The 21718-nt window shown below is 34.5% G+C and overlaps 1 protein-coding gene across 4 annotated transcripts in view; it reads right to left on the reverse strand.

Annotated features, from left to right (window-relative positions):
• LOC306886913 (nuclear receptor ROR-alpha A-like) overlaps positions 1 to 21718 on the reverse strand; it is a 30795-nt gene that overhangs the window by 8498 nt on the left and 579 nt on the right. For 2 of the 4 annotated variants that reach the window (XM_079444280.1, XM_079444279.1), the window contains exon 2: positions 13978 to 14007. In XM_079444280.1, coding sequence (XP_079300406.1) covers positions 13978 to 14007 — 30 coding nt within the window. Of the gene's footprint in view, positions 1 to 12348; positions 12618 to 13977; positions 14008 to 21718 lie in introns of those variants that run through there. The other 2 variants (XM_079444282.1, XM_079444281.1) reach the window with 2 other exon arrangements.

Below are 21718 nucleotides of genomic sequence, written 5' to 3' on the forward strand. Positions count from 1 at the left end.
GTCCAGTACCAAGGAACATGAGCCCTCTCCCTCAAACACACACACACACACACACACACACACACACACACACACACACACACACAGTATGCACACATACAGGTGGGAGGAAACGTAGAGAAGGAGGTGAATGAGAGAATGATACAAGGTTAAAGTTCATAAGTTTAAAGGTACATTCCACTGAGGCGTATTACAAAAAAAACAAAATGCAATCATAAAATGATGTAAAAAGGTTTTAATTGAGAGCTGAACTAATAGGATTACACTTGAAATTGTTAACCAAGGGTCATATTTAATCCTGGCTTAATGTAATGCTATGAGTGGATTTTGTGCAATAGTGAGAGTTTTTGCACAACATCTCAACTTACATTTGTAGAAAAGATATTTTATTGTCTAGAAGCATCAACAGGTTATTTCATTAATATATTGAATATATGAAAGGATCATAACAATGCAGGTCAGATTTGCTGTTTGTGTGGCTGTTCATTGGTGCTCTGCAGTTCACGTGCACAATCTTTGTGTCAGCAGTTTCTTAAAACAGCACACATTTGATCTTACGTGAATTCAGTGTGGTTCACTGTGTTTTGAGCATTGTGTGGTTTGCTTATATACTGCATAGTTCCAATGCAGCACAACAACATCAGGGTTATGCTGCTTCTACAAAATATTTGTCTTTTATGCAAGTCCATTTTTAAACCACTTTTTCTTAGTGAGAAGAACATTTTAATCATCTGAAGAACCTTTTTCAACTATAACAAACCTTTTGTGGAATGGAAAGGTTCCATGGATGTTTAAGTTTTTTCATGGAACCATAAATGCCAAAAAAAGAACCTTTATTTTTATGAGTGTGAACTCCTCCAATAAATCTGACTTGAGGGGCAACCTAAAGTCAAGTCCAAAACACAACAGTGTGAATGGATAGTTAACTGAAACCACAATTAAAGTTGACCAAAAGGAGACCCCAGGCCAGGAATAGTGTATATAAATACCAAACTAAGATACTTTAACTTTCAAGGGGGTCTCAAGATGACTGAAATAAGACAAAACATGCTTTAAAATCTAAATTGAAATATTTCTTATTTTCATTATTAAATTAAATTGTGTTTAATTATTCATTTTAATTATTTAGGTACATATTTTAAAGTATAGAGAGTCTGTAAAGTATAAAACAGTGTGTGTGTGTGTATATATATATATATATATACACTTTATTTTGTTTCATATATTTGACTAATTAGTAACTGAATAATAAAAAAGTCTGAGAAATGGCTGATAATAAAAATTTAAATTTAAATTTTAATCATTTAAAATTATTTTTAAATAAAATAATAAAATAAAATAAAATGTAATTAAATTAAAATATATCCCAATTCCCACTCGGTCACACTGTTCATACTTTATCTTGCATTACTCATTCACACTTATACCACAGCTGATGCCCTTTAAAATCACTCATGTTAAATGCTGCTTAACTCAAGGTCAAAAGTGGCCTTAAGATGTTTACTGGTTAGGTATAGTGTGAACAGCCTATAAAAATATTGGCTTCTCATCTGGGCTATGTTATTATGCTGAAATGATCATCTAAAAAATTTGAAAAAGGGTGATCTGAGGTAAAGTGGAATCTGAATGTGTCATGTCAGCCTGACCTTTACATGTCAGAAATTAAAGCTTATTTTGATGAGCTTTCCCACCTGGTCTATCAAAGCCTTTACAGTGGGTGAATCAAAGAAGGGCATTTTTTCTCACAAAAACAACAAAATCAAATAACACGTCACAAGAAAACAGGGAGATTTGCTGTGACTGACTGAGACAGGGGGAATATTGAGTGTGAGGAGGTGGACGTGAAGGTGTCAACCTCAGAGTCTTTTAAGTGGTTTACTGGCTTCTCTTTCACTCTGACTTTCCCTCTTTCATGCATTATCTTGCTCTTTCTTTCCCTCTCTCTGTCTCGCTCACAAAGGAAGCGACTGCCAGTAATACGCTCTTTCATCTGTGTTTTTACTGCCAGGAATGTCCACCCCCCTCTTCACCCCGCCCCTCTCTTTCTCATCCTCTCTTCTCCCAATCCCACATTCTCCCAAAAGATGTTGAGTGGAAATATTAATCTGAGACAGCACTCTCAGCACACAAAACTACAGTCACAAGAAATCTAAACGTCTCATATTTCTTGTCTGAAATTGAATGTCATATCATATCATGCACATTTACACTGTTATTATTAAGTGAAAAAACCACTTACATTTTATTCAGAGGCCCATACTGAGAGGGAAAGAAATGGTATCACATGCTGATATTATATGGCGAAAAATGTGTATATGTATAATGTATATGGTGTATGATTTATTTCTAATGCCTTGTAATGTAAATCAACAACAGACTACTTGCATAAAATGCATCTAAATATACTCTATACCTTATAGTAAGATGATATTTAAAATGCTTAGTTTTATAATAAAGAAAATCTGTAGTTTTTAAACAAAACATATAATGCAGTGCAATACAATGTGGATTAAAAGATGTACAAAGAAATACTCATCAAAAGCCTAAAATTTCTGTTTATAATGTATATTATCATATTTGATACATTTCACATGATTTAAAAAAATATATATATGGATAATCAAACAAACCTAAGTTTCTTCAGCCCAGTGAGGGTTCATCTTGAAATATTACTAACAATATACAGTACACTAACAATATTCATACCCCTTCATTTTTTCATGTTTTGTTATGTTGATGCCTTATGTTAACTGCTTTAAATTAGTTTTTATCTACGTCAGTCTACACTCCAGATACCATATTGACAAAGCAAATACAGAATTGTCACAACTATGTAAATTAATTACAATTTAAAAACTGAAATAAGTACATTGCATAAGTATTCATACCCTTAACTAAATATTTAGCTGAAGCACCTTTACAGTCTCAAGTCTTTTTTGTATGATGCGACAAGCTTTTCTCATCAGCATTTGGCAATTATCTGCCATTCTTCTCCTCACCTCTTCACCTCTCAAGGTCTGTCAGGTTGGATGAGGGCAGACGCACATTTTCAGGTTTCTCCAGAAATATTTGACTGGGATTAATCAAGGACATTCACAGAGTTGTCTATAAGCCACTCTTGCTGTGTGCTTTTGGTCATTGTCCTGTTGGAAGGTGAACCTTCTTCCCAGTCTGAGGTTCTGAACGCTCTGGCCTGGGTTTTCATTAAGGCTATCTCAATATTTTGGTGCATTGAACTTTCCTTCTACTCTGATGAGTCCCTCAGTCCCTGCCGCTGAAAAACAGCTCCATAGCATGAGGCTGCTTCCAGCACACTTTATTTTTGGGATGGTACTCTGCAGGTGATGAGCAGTGCCTGCTTTCCTTCAAACATGATGCTTGGAATTGAGGTTCATCAGAAAAGATTATATTATTTCTCACAGTCTGAGGGTCCTTTAGGTGCTTTTTTTTGCAAATTCTAAGTGTGTTTTCATGTGTCTACACTGAAGAGAGGATTGAGTCTTGCCACACTGCCATAAAGCCCAGATCGATGGAGCGTTGCAGTGGTGTTTGTCCTTCTGTAGATTTCTCCTATCTCCACATATGATCATGGAGCTCAACTAGAGTGACCATCAGGTTCTTGGTCACCACACTAACCAAAGCTCTTCTCCATCAATTGCTCAGTTTGGCCAGGAGGCCAGCTCTAAGAAGAATCCTGGTTGTTTCAAACTTCTTCCATTAAGAGACTACATGATTCTGTGAACCTTCAATGAAGCAGAATTTCTTTCTGAACTCTACCCCAGATGTGTGGCTTGACGCAAACCTGTTTCTGAGCTCTACAGACTGTTCTTTTGACCCCAGGGCTTGGTTTTTGCTCTGATATGCATTATCAGCTGTTGGACCTTTTATTAAGACGTGTGCCTTTCCAAATCATACCCATTCAATTGAATTTGCCACAGGTTACCTTCACTCAAAGTCTAGTAACACCTACAAGCAATATGAATGCTCCTGAGCTAAATTCCAACTGTCCCAGATAAGGGTATGAGTACTTATGCAACTGAATCATTTAAGTTTTTATTTTTAATAAATTTGCAAAGATGTTAAAAAACTTTTTTTTTTTTTTTTGCTTTACCATTATAGTGTATGAAGTGTAGATTGATGTGGAAAAAAGTAATTTAAAGCAGTTTAACATAAGGCAGCAACATAAAATGGGAAAAAAATGAAGGGGTATGAATATTTTTGCAAGGCACTGTAAAAGCTGTTTTTATATTTACTGTAGAACAATCATCAGATTTCACAGCTTTTTACTTTATAAAAAAGTATAAACTATCAACCAGACGACAGAAGGCATGTAGTAGATGTACACAACAGGTTTTTCAGCAAAGGTTTTATCATGTTGATTATTAAGAGGCCTTAGAAATGTAGTAGACTTTATAGGGTTATATATATATCTAAATGTATTAAATCATATCTATCTATCATATGCATCTATAAATGACACATCGGTTGTGTGTGCATGTTTCTGTGTCAGTGTGTTTATGTCACTGGGTCAAGGTGTGTCCTGATTTAGGGCACAAAAGGAAACTCCCTGCAACAGTTTTTGCAAGAGTGTGGGTCTCATGTCAAAAGACATGTTTGTCTGGAGGAAAGGTGTGAATGTGGGTTGACATCCTATCTATTGCATGCGACACTTGTGGATGCAATTTAAAAAATGCCATGTTTGCTTGTGGGCGCTAAATTCTGCAGCCAGATTTTTGAGCCAATCAATAACCTAAATGCCATATGACTAATAACTCTGGAGCCAGATAAATAGCATCACACTGCCGATGACACCACAGAAATGCGCATACATACTTCTTTTCACTATTGTCTGACCCGAGCTGAAAGACAGCAGACAATATTTGGTTCACAACATTCCAACATTCCATTTAAGTCACTTATGAGCTCTAAAAACAGCTAAAATGTCTAACATAATGTAAAGACTTACAAACAGTCTTATTTTTAGTGACACTGAGACTCTATTATAGCTTTTAGAATTAGCTTTTATTTTTTATTTTCTGTTTTCTTTTTATATTTAGTTAAGTTTTTAGTACATACATATGTACACACACATATACACACTGCCGTTCAAAAGTTTGGAATCAGTAAGATTTTTAATGTTTCTTATGCTCATCAAGGCTGTATTTATTCGATCAAAAAAAAAAAAACTGTAATATTGTGAAATATTATTTCCATTTCTAATATTGGTTTTCTGTTTTAATATACTTTAAAATATAATTTATTTCTGTGATGCGCAGCTGAATTTTCAGCATCATTACTCCAGTCTTCAGTGTCACATGATCCTTCAGAAATCATTCTGATATGCTGATTTATTATCATTGTTGGACACAGTTGTGCTGCTTAATATTGTTTTATAAGCTGTGATACTTTTTCAGAATTCTGTGATGAATAAAAAGTTTAAAAGAACAGCATTTATTTAAAACAGAAATCTTTTCTAACAATACAAGTCGTTACTATCACTTTTTATCCATTTAGCACATCCTTGCTTGAATAAAAGCTTACATTATTTAAAAAAATAAAGCAAAAAATACTGACCCCAAAATGCTATAGTGGATATTGTAACACAAGATTTCTATTTTGAATAAATGCTGTTCTTTTTTATTTTTTATTCATAAAAGAATCCTGAAAAAGTATCACGTTCCAAAAAATATGAAGCAGCACAACGGTTTACAACACTGAAAAAACCAACAACAAAAAACAGCATATTAGAATTATTTCTGAAGGAACATGTGACACGGAAGACTGGAGTATACGTGGCGGATGAAAATTCAGCTTTGCTTCACAGGAGTAAATTACATTTTAAAGTATATTAAAGTAGAAACTGTTATTAATAATATCAATAATGTTATCAATAATATTTCACAAAATTACAGGTTTTTTTTCTGTATTTTTAATCAAATAAATACAGCTTTGATGAGCATAAGAAACTTCATTAAAAACATTAAAAATCTTACTGATCCCAAACTTTTGAACAGTAGTGTATATATATATATATATAATTTTATGTTAAAATGTATTTTATTTTAAAGAGATGAAGTTAGAAGTTTTTTTTTATTTTGCTTTGTTATTTCATTCCTTTCTTTCTGTTCTGTTTATTTTTTGTTTTAGTTTTTTTCATTCATTTCTTATACTTTAAGAAAATTCAAATAAAAAAAAGAGTTCAATGTGTTAATATGAAAGAATTTTCTGTACTGATTTTTCACAGCTATTTTACTCATATTTTGAATTACACATTGCATCGTGAGATGTTTTAGGGTTAAAGGAAATGCCCATAATGTTCTGACAGAAAATTACTCATACCTTTTGTGTTTTAATTTTATTTTTTTACTTGGAGTATACTATTTAAACCTATTTGGCACACTCACACTCCGACATTCACATGCTACTCAACACTTTTAACATCTTCATGAGGGATTCCTTCACTAAGGAGGCCTCTCTCATACACAAGGCCTGTAATCAAAAAAACTATCTCTTCCTGGGTTCCTTGCTTGTGTTTTTCTCTCTGCTTGTGTTTAAAATACACTGATACCAACATGTTCCCTTGCACACACCAACTCCAAATAAAGAGAAATATCTGCATAGAAACAAAAATCTTCTCATTCTCACTATATCTCTCTGAAACCACATGCTGATAAAGAGAACAGCTCTCTTCTTCTCTTCTCTGCTATCTGTTCACCTAAACCACACGCTGATACAGACTAAAAAAAGCCTTCATGTTTCTCATCTCCTCTGCTCAAATTGAACAAAACTATACCGAGAAATAAAAAAAGACAGGAATAGCCCTAAATTCTGCAATTACAGAGGTTTGCAGAAAAATCGGACTCCCAATCTAATGAATTAGACAATATTAGGCACTAAAAATACCGTTTTCTTTTTTTTTTTTTTTACATTAGATTAATAGTGCATGTCATAATGTGAAATAAAATTTGAATTACGACAAATTATTAGCCATTAAAATTATTAGTCATTAATCCCAGAGGTACTTACCACAGCTGGAGATCACGATAAAGCATTGACGTATCCATATAAATATTTCTCCAAAATTAAGCCACGCAATTTATAAAAACTGACTTGATCAAATTTCTAAGCTGCATTATTGAACTAAAACTGAACAGAGTAAAGTTACCTGTTGAATTGTACTTAAATTTGCACAATAACTGTGAGAGACTATATGTATATCTCTCAGATCATACAGGTTTCCAGAAATGAAGATGCTATCTCACCTATATATATATATATATATTGCTGCTTGACTGTAAGTAAGATCTAAGATGAGATATGTCGTAAATGATTATCTCTGATGTACCACTGATAAAGGAAAATTACATAAATCTATACCGCAACTTCAGTATTTAGGTCTGAAAATGCCACTGCAAATGGTGCAGGTCCTCCTACTTTTTAGGATTTTCTTTTTTCTTGTTCTTTACTTTTTATAATGTGTAAAAATATATAGAATACTCAATTTGTTTTAGACTCTCTTCAATTTAAAATCAAATCACATACACAAACATATCATTTCTTACGTTTACGTTTTGCTGACAATTTTTTGTTTAAAAAAAGTTATAAATTTAAAAAAAAGATTTTTTTTCTCCATTTTAACGTGCAAGTTTTGGAATCTCTGTGAGATACTCAATAAAAAAAAAAAAAATTATATATATATATATATATATATATATATATATATACTTCACTCTTCACACACAAAATTACAGCAAAAAATGTAGAGTAGATAGGAAATAAAAGTTCTGTTTATAATGTATAATATTAAGACATATGATTTAACAAGGTATGAAGGTTGGATTTATGATGACAGTGACAGTGCATGTTATTTTACCGTATTATCTAAATGCAATAGCTGTTCTCAGGACAACAACGGTCTAATGAAATGTTTCATGTCTGTGGATTTAAGTCCCCGTAGCATATATGTATCTAGCGGTTCTGTTTGTTCTTCTTTTGAAACAGCATTCTGCACTGTAAACTACTGAAAACCTCAAGGTTCCACTAACGGAAATCCTCGAGTTGAATGCAAGAGTGCTGTGACAGGACAAAAAAAAAAAAATCACCAAGAGAAAGAATGAAAGAGAGAAAAAGAGAGAACGTGGAAACATCAAGAGCTTATAGCTTTCAAAGAAACACAACTCATGAGACAAACTGAGGAATTCTGAAAGATCCTTATTTGGCACAGCACATTTGTTTAATGCACATCTAATTGAATAATATATCTAATGCCAAGACTTGCTAATAGAGTGCTAGAACAACAAAAAATAATAATTAATATATTGACTGAAGTGTTTTTATTTGGATGAGTTTAGTTTTATATAGTTTCACTATAACAGCTCAATTTTTAAAATAAAAAATGACACGCTTTAATAAATTATTAATCGTTATGTTTTGTAATTATACTGGTTGTGAAACCATTTAAAAATGAAAAAAGAACAAAAATTTGAATGTGTATTAATGTATAATTAACGTAAGCTATTTCTGAAATAAATATTTATGTTTCAGCAATTAAAGGATTACATCTATAAAAATAATTCACAAAGCAGCACAGCCACAAAAACATCTTTTGTCACAGGAAAGTGCCAGAAGATAAGATGAAATAAGCTCAGTTTGATAAGACAATTGTGCTTAGCATGCGGTTTAAGACACACACACACACACACACACACAAACACACACCAACACATATAAATATTATTTTCATTGTCTAAATAAATACTAAATATGATCTTGAAGGCACATAATTTTTTTTTTTTAAATCAGTCTGAATGGAAAAGCTTTGTGAATTCAGGGGGAAAGAATACCTCTTTGATTTTCAAGACATGACATATAAGTCATGATTTCAGAGTCTTTGAAGATTTAAAGACATTTAAGAACAATAGTGAAAGAAGGATTGAAACCCCCACACAAAAAAAGCGGTAAATTTATACACATATCAGTGTGCTGAGCACATTTACGAGTTTCAACTTTCCTTTCGTAACATTCAGTTTCAGAAGTGTTTGGTCTATATGAAAACAGATTAGATCAGATTTTTTTTATTATTATTTAAAAAAAATTAAATATATATATATATAATTCAAAAAGTCAGTTCTTAAACTTTTGTTCTTTTTGATGGCACTGTTTTACTTTGGTAACAATGGAGAAAAACAAGCCAAAATGTAGGTGATGGAAAAACAGCATTCAAACAAAAGCTCTGCACGCACACCTGTGCACATACACACACGTGTGTGCCGACATACACACAGACTCACACACAGGGACTGAACGGGTGACCACAGCGCAGAACAGCGCAGTCTTGCAGCTGGTGAAGCGTTCATTGGCAGTAAATTCAGAAAGTATGTGTGTGTGCAGTTAGAATCTAGTGCAACGCTGCAAAATGCCTCACTCTGCATGTTTTCTAAATGTGCGTATAAAACCAAAAAGTGTATTCAATAAAATCCACCAATTTAAATTGCGTTCATCGGATGAAGATCAAAACAGCTATCCCGGAAGGTCTCTCTGCTCGTACCTTCCTCTCTGCCTCAGTCTGACTGACTAAAGCAGTGCTTCTTTCCGTCTTTCTTTTTACGGAATAAAAAACAGGACCTTTTAGGCCTTTTATGCTTTAGAACCATAATAAATGTCCACATAAAGTTCAAACGGCCTCTGTTCTTAAATAAGGCTAATTTTAATAACATTTTAATTAACGTATCATCAAACCTTATTCTTTAAAGAAATGCTTAAACATTAGCTTTTAATAAAATATAAATAAAGTAATACAAATAAATAAAAAAATGTACCACTAGTCAAGTCACCTTTATTTATATAGTGCTTTTAACAATACAGATTGAGTCAAAGCACTTAACAGTATCAAATTGGAGGATAGAGTGTCAGTAATGTATAAAAATAAGATTAAACACTCAATTTTCAGTTAAAGGCATTTCATTATTGAGTTGAGTGATGTCATTGTCTAGCTCAGTTTAGTTTAAATAGTATCTGCTAAATCAAATTGACGATAATCACTATAAGTGTCCCCACCACTAAAGTCTTAAACATTTTATTGTATTATAACTATAGCAAAATAACGTTAGCAGTCTGGACATTTTCCATGTTTTAAAAAAAACTACTAAAGTTACTCAAATATAAAGTAACATGTGGAGGTATGGGAATTATGCACTGATTGAAATATTAAATATCTTTTATTTAACTTTCTTCAACTTTGCCGTTCATTTGCTGCTCAGCCAACTTCATGAGGTGCATCCTGAGATGTTTTGTTATTAAAATTGAAAAATGTGCATTTCTTGCTAAGAAATTATGGATACATAATTTCCATCTATCCAGCATTTAAGCATTTTTTAGGATGATGAGAAATAAATTAATTTACACGAGTGCAAACACAATAGAAAATGTAATTTTTCTATGAAAATCAATGTAAGAGGTAAACAGTCTCAGTAGTGGTTGGAATCTGGAATTCTTTACGGTGCCTTAAGTGTTTTTTTTTAATCACTTAAGCTTTCAGCAGGGTGTTGGACTACAGCGAGAGCTTCCGTGCAAACCAGCATCAGATAATGCAACGTGATAAGATACAGCACAGCTGAGTTCAGCAAGTCCTGCTTGAATTGTAGCAATTTTGATGAGTAGATATTTAACCACATGCGTGATGTGGGCTGCTACGGAAAATTCAGTTTTAGGGGACTGTACAAAAATGCCTATTTGAGAGTCATTTCTGAACGATGTCCACAACCACAAGCCTCACAAACGAACGTCAACTGATACTTTCAGGGTCCTCAGTTTTGTCTGAGTGGGTTTCAGGACAAAGTAAACAAAAATAGAGGGAGACTTAAAAATCATCTTTATCCTTTTAGCAGTTACTTTGTGTTCAGGGCTAACACAAAGCCTCAAAATTGAGGAAGTTCAATTCAGAGTTTCTGAAAGACCTTATCTTGCAGCGTTTGTATTATTAATGAGATAATCTACACGTTAAACCCTTTATCTGTAGCCACGTAATCATATCTATAGTTGTGGTACTAATCATAATAGCCACAAAGCACAAGATAAACTAATAATCAATGTATCTGACCATTAAACAATATTGTGGCTTCCCAGGTTAGTGACTGAACTGATTACTTATCTACATTACCTGTCACTGTCTCTATTGTTCATTTATTGTGAGTTTATAGATCTATGTGTATATCTCTAAAGAAATCTAACAAATTATCTGCCTTATTTTTGTTGAAAAGCACTGTACAAAAGAACTGATAAATTCGTAATCAATTTAGAATATATTCGCTTAACTGAGTGGACGGCAAGAGTTATAAACATAATGTTTAAACGTTGCATAGAAAAGTCCTGTTTATAAGACTTTGTTCAGATTCAAAGAAAGCACCAAGTATCAATCTAGATAAATCTGTTTAAAAAGTATACTTTCTACATCAATTTCCGATGTGATTATTCAGTTTTTCATGTCAAACCAGATTTTAGACTAAACTAATGTTGTGCCTTAGGCTCAAAGGCGAATTGTGGAAATGGAAATGGCATATTTGATGTTGAATGTGTGAAAATCCCTATTTCTAAACTCGGTGAGAATAGAAAGAGTCACACACCCACGCTGGACTACTTCACACACACACACACACACGCACACACGCACGCACACACACACGAGTCTACTGTTAAAGCCATTAATAAATGACTTAAGGTAAAAACAAACACAAACCAAGTATGAAAAATAGAATTAGAATGAAAGTAGCTGCACGGCAAATTTATACGAATTAAACTAAATGAAACTTTCCAGCACAAGCATCTTATCAAGTCAATCTGAATATTTTATGCACTTTTTAAATTATAAAAGGCACTTACATTCTCTTAAAAAATATTGATTTCAAGTCTTGATTTCAAAATTAAAGCACATCAGATCTACACTGCTTTCTGTATTCCTACAAAATCCTGCATATATCATCCCACCCCATCCTTCAAGATCTCCATGATGTGCATCATCCATCTCTGAAGTCTCGGACGTGTTAATATGGCGGAATGAGTCGTATACAACTACGAAACAACACAGCGAAACTGGTCAAACGGAGAGCCTGAAAGCAATGACTATATAATCACTATGTCCTAAACTCGAGTCTGATGAGCGAAACGGAAGAGCAAAATGGACACAAAAGTGTTTCGCAACTTAAAAGTTGCTCTGACCAAAATGAAACCCATTATTTTCAAAGACACAAGGATGCATCTAATGTGATGTAAACAAGCATTTGTCACACACCCACACAAACATCAGTAAAAAATACATACTTATTAGGCCAAACACAAAAGATAAATGCCTACCTCGCATCATCTTCACAGCATGTGTGAACTGTCTTTCTCTGGTGAAGCTATACGTCAAAATCACTCAATATGCTTGGCAGCTCTGTCTCACAGTTAATCAAACTTCTGAACAGATGATGCTGTCGCAGGTTGGGAGATGACAGAGAGATTAGGTGGTTTTCTGTCGGTAGGTGACAGAGAGAGAAAGAGCATTTGTGTGTGTTTCTATCCGCGAGTGACACAGAGGGAGAGGGTCTGTCCCTTTCAAACTGTAAGGTACACCTCTCTCTGTCGCACACACATGATGTCTCTTCTAAATAACTTTATGTGCTGTTTCTCTGTCCGTCTATAGGTGGACTCTACTTTCTCTTTCTCTTTCCATTTCAGCAGTGAGCAGCTCACCTCTGTATATTTGTCTTCATTGCATCCTGAAATCAAACTCTTTTTTTATTTCAATGTGTCCTTGTTACAGTGTAATTATACATTTAAGTACTGAGTAATATTAATTAACTACATGTACTTACTATATAGTTAGGGTTAGTATTAGGGTTTGGCTTAGGGTTACTTGCATGTAATTATGCATAATTTATTGTTATTATAATATTAAGTACATGTAACGTGTAACATGGACACCTTCAAATAAAGTGTTACCTTTTTTTACGTGTAAAGGGTGCATATTAGTATGTTGAAGGTACATATTAGTACCTAAAAGTCACATATTAGTGTGTTTTGAAAGGATACTGCCCCAGTGACAGCTTTTGTACCTTTTCTCTACATGATTAAAGGAGACAGCAGCATTTAAATTGTGAAGTATTGACTTGTTAGCTATTAGGAACCGTTCAGAAAGGATGTGAGGCTGGTCTGATAGGTGGCAGAGGATATTGGTGTAAACAAGCTGGTTTAGATAGTCATGTGATATTGTTGCCGCAGCATACGGCAGAGAGTTGTTATTGCTTGTCATTATGAATCATGGACCAACCACGCTCTGCGTGTTTTCTAATCCACCTACAGTCACATTCAAATTAAGCCAGTATATAATATGATATGAAACTAACTATTTTTCTAGCTTTTTTATAAAGTGAATTTGACTGAGAAGCAATTTATAGAAGGATCTAAAAAGACCAAGTGGACATTGCCAGGAAGTTCAAATTTAAATGCAAAAACAAAAAATTAAAGGAGATAAGGAAGGAAAGAAAGAGCAGAAGACTTACACAATGCACGTTTGTAATAAAAAAAAGACAGGAATAGTTTTAAACAGCATCTTTTCACCAAAATACTCTCAGATCTTATCTTCATTCAGATGCACACACCCATAGCTGTGCACACCTGTGCGTGCGTGTCTACGCTTTTGTGGCTGAAGTAAAAATATATGTGGATACAGGTGCATTGTGTTTGTGTGTGTGTGTTGTTATACAGGTGTAATAATGCACCGCTTTGCTACACTGATACAGGCCCCCCTCCTTATAACCACAATGGAGGGGTTCTCTGATATGCAAAAAACAACATGCAAAGGGGGTTAAAGCCACCTTTCAAAACACGCACACACTAGGAAACTGCTATTGTGCTTGAATATACAACATACTTGCACAGCTACACAAGAGTGAACAGAAAGTGCATAACTGAATGGTTGAGATTCTCAGTTGTACTTACTTAAATGGGATTTCTTGTGCACTGGATTTCCTAAAGAAGGGCAAAAAAACAATAGTTAGTTAGACGTATGTTTCGTGTAACAATATATGTTCTAAATATGTTAAATTCAACATAATCGTGATGTAGCGTGAAATTTAACTAGTTGTAAACACATCAAATGTCTCTCTGTCTTGAAATATTGATTTAGGCCTGTCACTATATCAGACTCTATATTGAAAAAATGTAATCACACCACAATGTAAAAAATGTTTTGGAAGTAAATGTAATTATTTACATTAATACAATTTCATTTTAATTGCCGAAAATGTATTACTGAGCTGTGGCCTCCTTGTTGTATTTGTTAAGCTTTTAACCCTGTTAATCCATAATTATCAAGGAAATATTTTTTCTTTTACAAGTTTATCAATAACTGCAAACCAAACTTTGGTCCCAAACTAGACCTTACTGAGTGACAGCTTAATTTATAGAAAATTAGCAACCTGTTACTCATTCTGATTTTTATTTATTTTATTTTATAAGATGTAAATTTAGATTTAAATTGGGTGTTTAATTAATGTTCATTGCTAAAAATAACAAATTACACAAATCAGGTTTTAGACATGTCTCAAATTTGTTATCAGAATTGCAAAAAAAAAAAAGAGGTCATGTTTTAATTGAATTTTTAGTTTAACCCATTGAAGTTAAAGGACAGTCCACACACAAAAACAAATAATAATAAAAAAAATTCTGTCATCATTTACTCTCCCTCAAGTTGTTCCAAACCTGTCTGAGGTTTCTTTCTTCCATAGAACATAAAAAAATATTTTTGAACTGTTGATGGTCCCCATATGAAACAAAATTATAATAATTACGATGGAATTTCATTAGGGACCAGAAACTGTTTGGTTACCCACATTCTTCATAATATCTTATTTTGTGTTCAGCAAAAGAAAGAAACTGTCTCTTTAATAATTCAAATTTTAAGCACACGTTTAAGAAAACCCAACATTAAGAGTACTAGGGCTTAGTTAGGACCCTATTCATGGAAAGTGTCAGTGTTATTCACACACCTACACATACTAAACTAAAACTGCAAAATGTATGCGTGTACATACACTAACGCAAGTACACAAACACATCACATGCATGCTTTTATTGGCATGAAAGCACAAACACACATCATCATTCACATGAAAAGCCCCCTTTAACCCCATCCCAGCCCACACACTAGCACAAACAGCAATCTCCGTTGTCTGACGTTTGACCGCACTTTGAGAAAGTTCAGATTTGATGCTGTGTTGGCCGTTTCCGATGGGTATTTTTAGCAGTATGTCTGTCTGAAGACACAGGGCAGGTACGATAACCATCACTGGGAAGAAGACTTGGCCTCTCTCTCTCTTACTTTCTCTGTCAGTCTCTCACTCCGACTGTTTCTCTCCTTCTTTGAAGGGCTTTGTGGCTTTTTGAAAAAGTCACTTTTGCTTATGTAGCGGAACACACACAAATAGGTGCGTGGCGACTTGCAGACGTACTCGGAAACAAAGACTCTCAAAGCAGGTATTTCACAACTCCGTCTCACGATTTGCCTAATAGCAAAAAAAATGACCAATGCTGCTTTCGGTATGATTTTTTTGGTCAATAGGATGCTCAATTCTGTGGATTTTCTCAAATTCTACAACAAAAATGCATGAACTTTTGAGTGTGTTTATGTTTACAGGCGTAAAAGAGCAACGACATTCATCATTTGAGGGCAGATAAAAGGATTCTCTGTGGTAGCTGAATGATCGGGGTGATATAAGGCACCATGGTAACGGATCTAAATGCAGTTGGATAACCCAGCCAAGCCCTGATTACACTACTTATCGATCAATTCTGGCCAACTACCACTGATACTTGACCAGCAGCTATTACAGGACCAGAGACAAAGAAAGAGAGATTTGTGTGCTTGAGTTCATGTGCTTTGAGAACAAACAATCACACTTATTCAGAACTCACTATCACTATGTTTAGCAAGATCACTAAAATAGCATTTTAAAATGTACATACAAACACATATCTACAAATTAAGTCATTAAAACAACAAAGTAATAGTCTAGACACTTTTCACTGTGTGAAAAACACACAGATAGAGCAAACTGACATGTGGACCTCTGTTATCAGTGCCTGACATAAACTTATCATCATCTGGCTTGCACTGAACAACACTTGTCAGGTGACAGCTACAATATCTATAAGAAGTCATTTGCTAACCTACACATTTAACAGGGCTACAAAAATTATCCATATTGAAATGAACTGAGATATATATGTCCACTTATTAACAGTATTTTATTTTTATTTTCCTCTCCAAGTCACATGATTTTGTAATTGCATTCCATCTCTTTGGAGTTAAAGTTTTTCATGTGATTTCACCAGGAACTATGGAGACGCTGAAGTTTTAGAGCATCACAAAGGTGCAACTGTGAATATTCCCAGAGCTAAATGTCTTGTGAAAGCAATAATGCCACACAATAAGACTCATAAAGGAGGAGTAGGAGAGAACTGTGCATGAACATACAGCAAATGCAACACTAGAGCATCTCAAACCCCCCAAAATTTCAGTTGTCCAATACCAGTAAAAATTCACGGTTCACTGCATCAGTTTTGGTACCATAGCAAAAACTATTTAAACTCTAATTGAAAATAAAAAATTTTTTTTTAAGTAAATAACACATTAAACCAACAACACTTGTTGAAACAAAACTTGGTTTAACACATTAAACCAATAAAATCTGTATTTATACTCCCAAGTTTTAATGCACAGATCTATTTTGACATGTCAGAATTTCTGTCCCGTTCATTGCTATGATGATCAGTGTGTCACACTCTTTGTTGGTAATAAATGATTTGCGAGCATGCAGTACTTAGTCGATGAACTCACGCTGAACAAAACATCCGCTTTGATAGGTATGAAGTGGATTCTTACTAACTTAAACACATCTGATTGGCCATTGTATTCATGCTCTTGACATAAACGCCTGTGATTGGCTACAGTGCTCAATGCAAGTGTTTGAAAGCAGCACCTACTGTATCAGCACCTACTGTTACATTTTTTTAGTTTCAGTACCAACTTGGTACTTTCTACAACACAAGCCCTGGCAACAGATTCCCATCAAACTTTAGAATTACTAAAGAAATTCCAGTGTCAACAGATGCACCTCTGAAGACTTGCCCAGAGAATAAATGGCTGGAAACAAAGAAATACAGCAAATGGTCAATCACTCTTGGTGACAAAACGTGTATATGTCCATGCACTTGTACAGATGTTTTCTTCAACTTTCACATGAAGCACAGGTTGTGGGAATCTCCTCAACCACCTGGATGATGCAATGGCACCCATAATGCCCTAGAAAAGACAGAGTGTCCCCATTACCATTAGTACCCACGCAGACCGCAGGGCCCCTGCTGACTTCTCTAAAGTCTCTTTCTCTGCAACCTGTATCTATGATGTGTCCAAGCTTCCTATGGCATGAATACATAGTATACTGTGAACCAAATTAAGGCACTAGCAAGGACCTTGATCATCGCTGTTTATCACCGCAGCTGATCATGCAATGCTGAAATATGAGGTCGTCCTAAGTCTTATGATTTAACAGACTGAAAAAGACAAGAGTGAGAAGCAGGTGTTCTCTAGTGCATTCTGGGAAGTTCTATAAGGAGCAATGTTTTAGCGCACTGGATTCTTGACAACTCTTGCCAACTCCCTGGGCAGTGAAACAAGAGATCAACTATCCAGGTACTAACCAGGCTTAACCCTGCTTAGCTTCAGTGGGTAACCAGTCAAGAGCTGCAGGGTGTTAATCTGCTGGAAACATGAACTATGTGGTGGCAGTTGCCCTCTGTTTCAGTCTCTGAGGATCCCTGCGGCTATACAAGGGAAATCAACAAGTCAACAACATCCTACAAAAATGAAAAACTGACCCATCCTGAGAGACTAACTTCTAAAAAGTGCTTTGAACTCAACTAGCTGTGAATGAAAATGAATCTACATGAATAACTGTAAAGATACAACACAGAGCATCAAAGTTATTTCAGTTTTCATTTGACAATCATTGACATTATCATGAGTCTCAAGATTTGCCTCATCTATGTAGATTCATAAACCGCTAAAAGGTAACATGCCATATTGTCGTTGAGTGTTTCATTACTCTGTGGTTTCCTTTTGTCATGCACCCATCTCTTCCTCTGTTCAGTCTTTAAAGCTCTATTTCACTCCCACCTGCATAAAATCTCCCCGTGTTTTGTCAAATGTCACACTCTGCCTTCGTAATCACCATATTCACAAATCATCTTGGGAAGAACCTGTGAAAGAGTGTTGCAATGTGTGTGAGAGAGGTTTGTGTGTGTGGAAGCAGGTAATCTGTGTAGTGGGGTAGTGGAGGTATAAGCTTTTGGATCTCAAATTAGCCAATCGGCTTCTGGAAATAGATCAGGAATCCAAAGACACTCACTAAACACTAATCTTTCCTTTAATCCAGATTATGTCCATTCTTACCACACACAGAAGTATTTACAGTATTTCTGGCAAGGTGATCTGAGGGTAAGTTAGAGAGAATGAGAGAATCAGAGAGAAAAAGCTAAATAAATAGTAAGAAGTAATAACACGGTAAACATCAGAAGAGTTTTCTGCATTCAGGAGCGGAAAATTGTGGATGTGATATAAAAAACTAAAGACCTCCAGGAGGTTAAACCCTCAGTAATAATGTTTACACACAGCCTAATTCTGCTCATGAAAGCAGAGTGCTTTGCTTTCTCATCAGACTCACAGTTATTAAAACATTAAGAAAATGTCCGGGGACCAACAGAGTGATTATTTGATGACTCTCTCTACTGTGTAAAGAGGATAGATTCGAAAATAGTGAAGGCAAAGAGATGCAATATACATTAGGTGATGTACAGTTTGGTTTTATACAGAAAGGTTTTGAATAGAACCAAGAATTTTAGAACCTGATGCTGTAGAATATTTATAAGCTCCATAAAGAACTATTTACTCTTTAGTTTTTCAGAAAATCATGTATTGTCGGGTGCTAATGAATGTTTAGAGTACAACACAGGTTAAGCTTTATTTAAGCTTAGTTGGGCTCAGTTAATGATAATATCGTCTATGGAACAGAAAATTGCTTAAAGGGATAATTCACACAAAAATCTAAATTCTGTTATCATTTACTCACCCTCATGTGAGGACATTCTAAATGTGTGACTTTACATCTTCTGTGGAACATAAAAGACGATATTTTGAAGAATGCTGGTAACTATACAGTTTTGGTTCCCGTTAACTTCTACTATATGGACAAAAAACCCCACTGAGACATTTCTCAAAATATCTTCTTTGATGTTCCACAAAAACAAAAAAGTCATACAGGTTTGGAATGACATTATGGTGAGTAAATGATGACAGAATGTTCCTTTTCATGAGAACTATCCCTTATTTAGGGGATTGTTATTGATGCTACTTTACCTTCAGACCACCATATTGACTCTACATATCATCCATTAACAGGAGAAAAATTAATGAGACCTTTAAAGGAATGCCATTGATATGCAGTTAATTACCAAAGATATTAAATTCAACAATTATTTTCAAACAAAAATGTTATTTGGGGGTAAAATTGTCTAGAATTTAGCCGTGAGGCTTCTGTTCTAGATGAATAAACCCTAGGTTATGAATTGCAGATATAAATCCTTTGGCTGGATATTTTAGAGCACATTGTGGGAAATGCTAGTCGTGTTTACCAGCTTTAAATTGCTGGAGTTAAAAACTGGATATAACTTAAGTAAAGCAACAACGATTCTGTCACAATAGTCTCATGTTAACACATAGTGTAACTATAATTTTGAAACAATGTTTATTAATTCCAAAGTCTTGTCCCATTTATATGGGTTTCCTTCACTGAAGAAAGAATAGAAACTACTGTCTTAATCCATAGACTTGTACTGAACCCAGAACATTCCTTTAAAGAACCCAGGAGGTCTTAACCTATTCTCTGATGAAGCTGCAATAAATCTCCAAAGAGCAATTTAACCAATTTAAGAACAAAACATGTTTTTGATAAGAGGCTTGAAAGAAATTTTGATTTTAAAAGTGTTAAGGTCTGTGACTGTATAAATAAGCACTAGCGTGTGCACAGGTGAACACAGGGATGAGATGTTGACTCAGAATGGGAAAGTTAAGCTTATATACACGAGAGATATGAGGTGCAAGTACACAGGTGCAAGTGGGAGCTCATCAAAGAACAGAAGCAGACAGAACAGAACAGAAAGTGAATGTGGAGGAGTTCAAAACAGAGGAAAAGTGTGTTTAGAGGATAGAGTGAGAAGAGCAAAAGGAGCGTCAGATAAGGGTAGTGTGAGAACGTGGGATAAATGTGTTTAGATAGAGGGCTGTATGAAGAGAGAGTGAGGCTGATAAGACAAGAACAGAGGTGCATAACAAGAGGGCACGAGGTTATGACACAGGGTTTATACTTCCTTAAGATATGGATTATATGCGTTTCTGTTTGTTACAATGCACAACAATTCCTATAAGTACTGTTTGTGTAAGCATTGTCTAAAAAGTTAAAAAATATTACAAATACTGTTAAATGAAATACAACACTGAGCAAACTCTTGCATAATTTAATACAGTATATTAAAGTGTATCAACCTTTCATATAATTTAAACTAAATAATAATTTTTAAAACAACTGAATTGATTGTTTTACATTAATTTAAATCATTTAAATTGAATTAAATAATCCACGTTCCATGTAAAGTTTTGCCTGAACACGTATTGCATGAAAGGGGTTAATGGTTAACAAGCTACACATCTGCGTGAACTTCCAGTTTACACGGAATAAGGTCACAGAACAAACTGATCTCAGCGAAAGAATGTTGTAAGAGTGAAATAGCCAAAAGTTCGACTTTAGATAACCCAATACACCAGTTTCCAATTAAAGCAATATACTCTTTCAGTTGAATAAGGCCCTAAAGAGACATATTGGGTTGCAAGATCCTAATAAGACAACCTTGAGGGAATTTCATTTCAGTAACTAAAGTATAGTCTTATCTCTGTGCTACTTGGTCACTGGGTATCGCTTTCCATTCCTTTTTTTTTATTTTATTTCCCTGACTATTTGTTCCTTCCCTCTCTCTGAGAAACAATCAGGCACACTATTAATAATGTCCATATGGAAATTACGTTAATATAGCCTAACTTAAATATAGCTAATTACAAACATATATATATATACATATATATATATATATATATATATATATATATATATATATATATATATATATATAGCATTTAAATAACAAGGAAAGAACATTTTTACACTATAAAGAACATTTTGGAACGATTCCATCAATGTTAAAAGTTCTTAATGGAATCATTGGTGCCAATAAAGAACCTCTTTATTTTTAAGAATGTACATAGAATTTTTCAAATTTTCAAAGTTTAACTCCCATACTTGAAGACGTGACACTGCACGTTCAATAAGAATAGATAAGACAGCACAGCACACTCTTGTGTTTGCACGCTGGATCAGAGGGAGAAGCGACAGAGTTGTGGTTTCGCTGCCTCGCGTGGCACAAGAGCTGTGGGTTAGTGTAGGACTGGACTGCTAGCACAGACAGGCACTTCTGTCACATAAGGGGTGTATTTTTAGAGTGCCACTGGTCTCATATCTATGACTGAATGTGTGTGCGAGTTTGTTCCACGTTTCACAAGTGTGTGAAACGC

Source organism: Barbus barbus (genome assembly GCF_936440315.1).
Source record: "Barbus barbus genome assembly, chromosome: 21".
NCBI classification, from domain to species: Eukaryota; Metazoa; Chordata; class Actinopteri; order Cypriniformes; family Cyprinidae; genus Barbus; species Barbus barbus.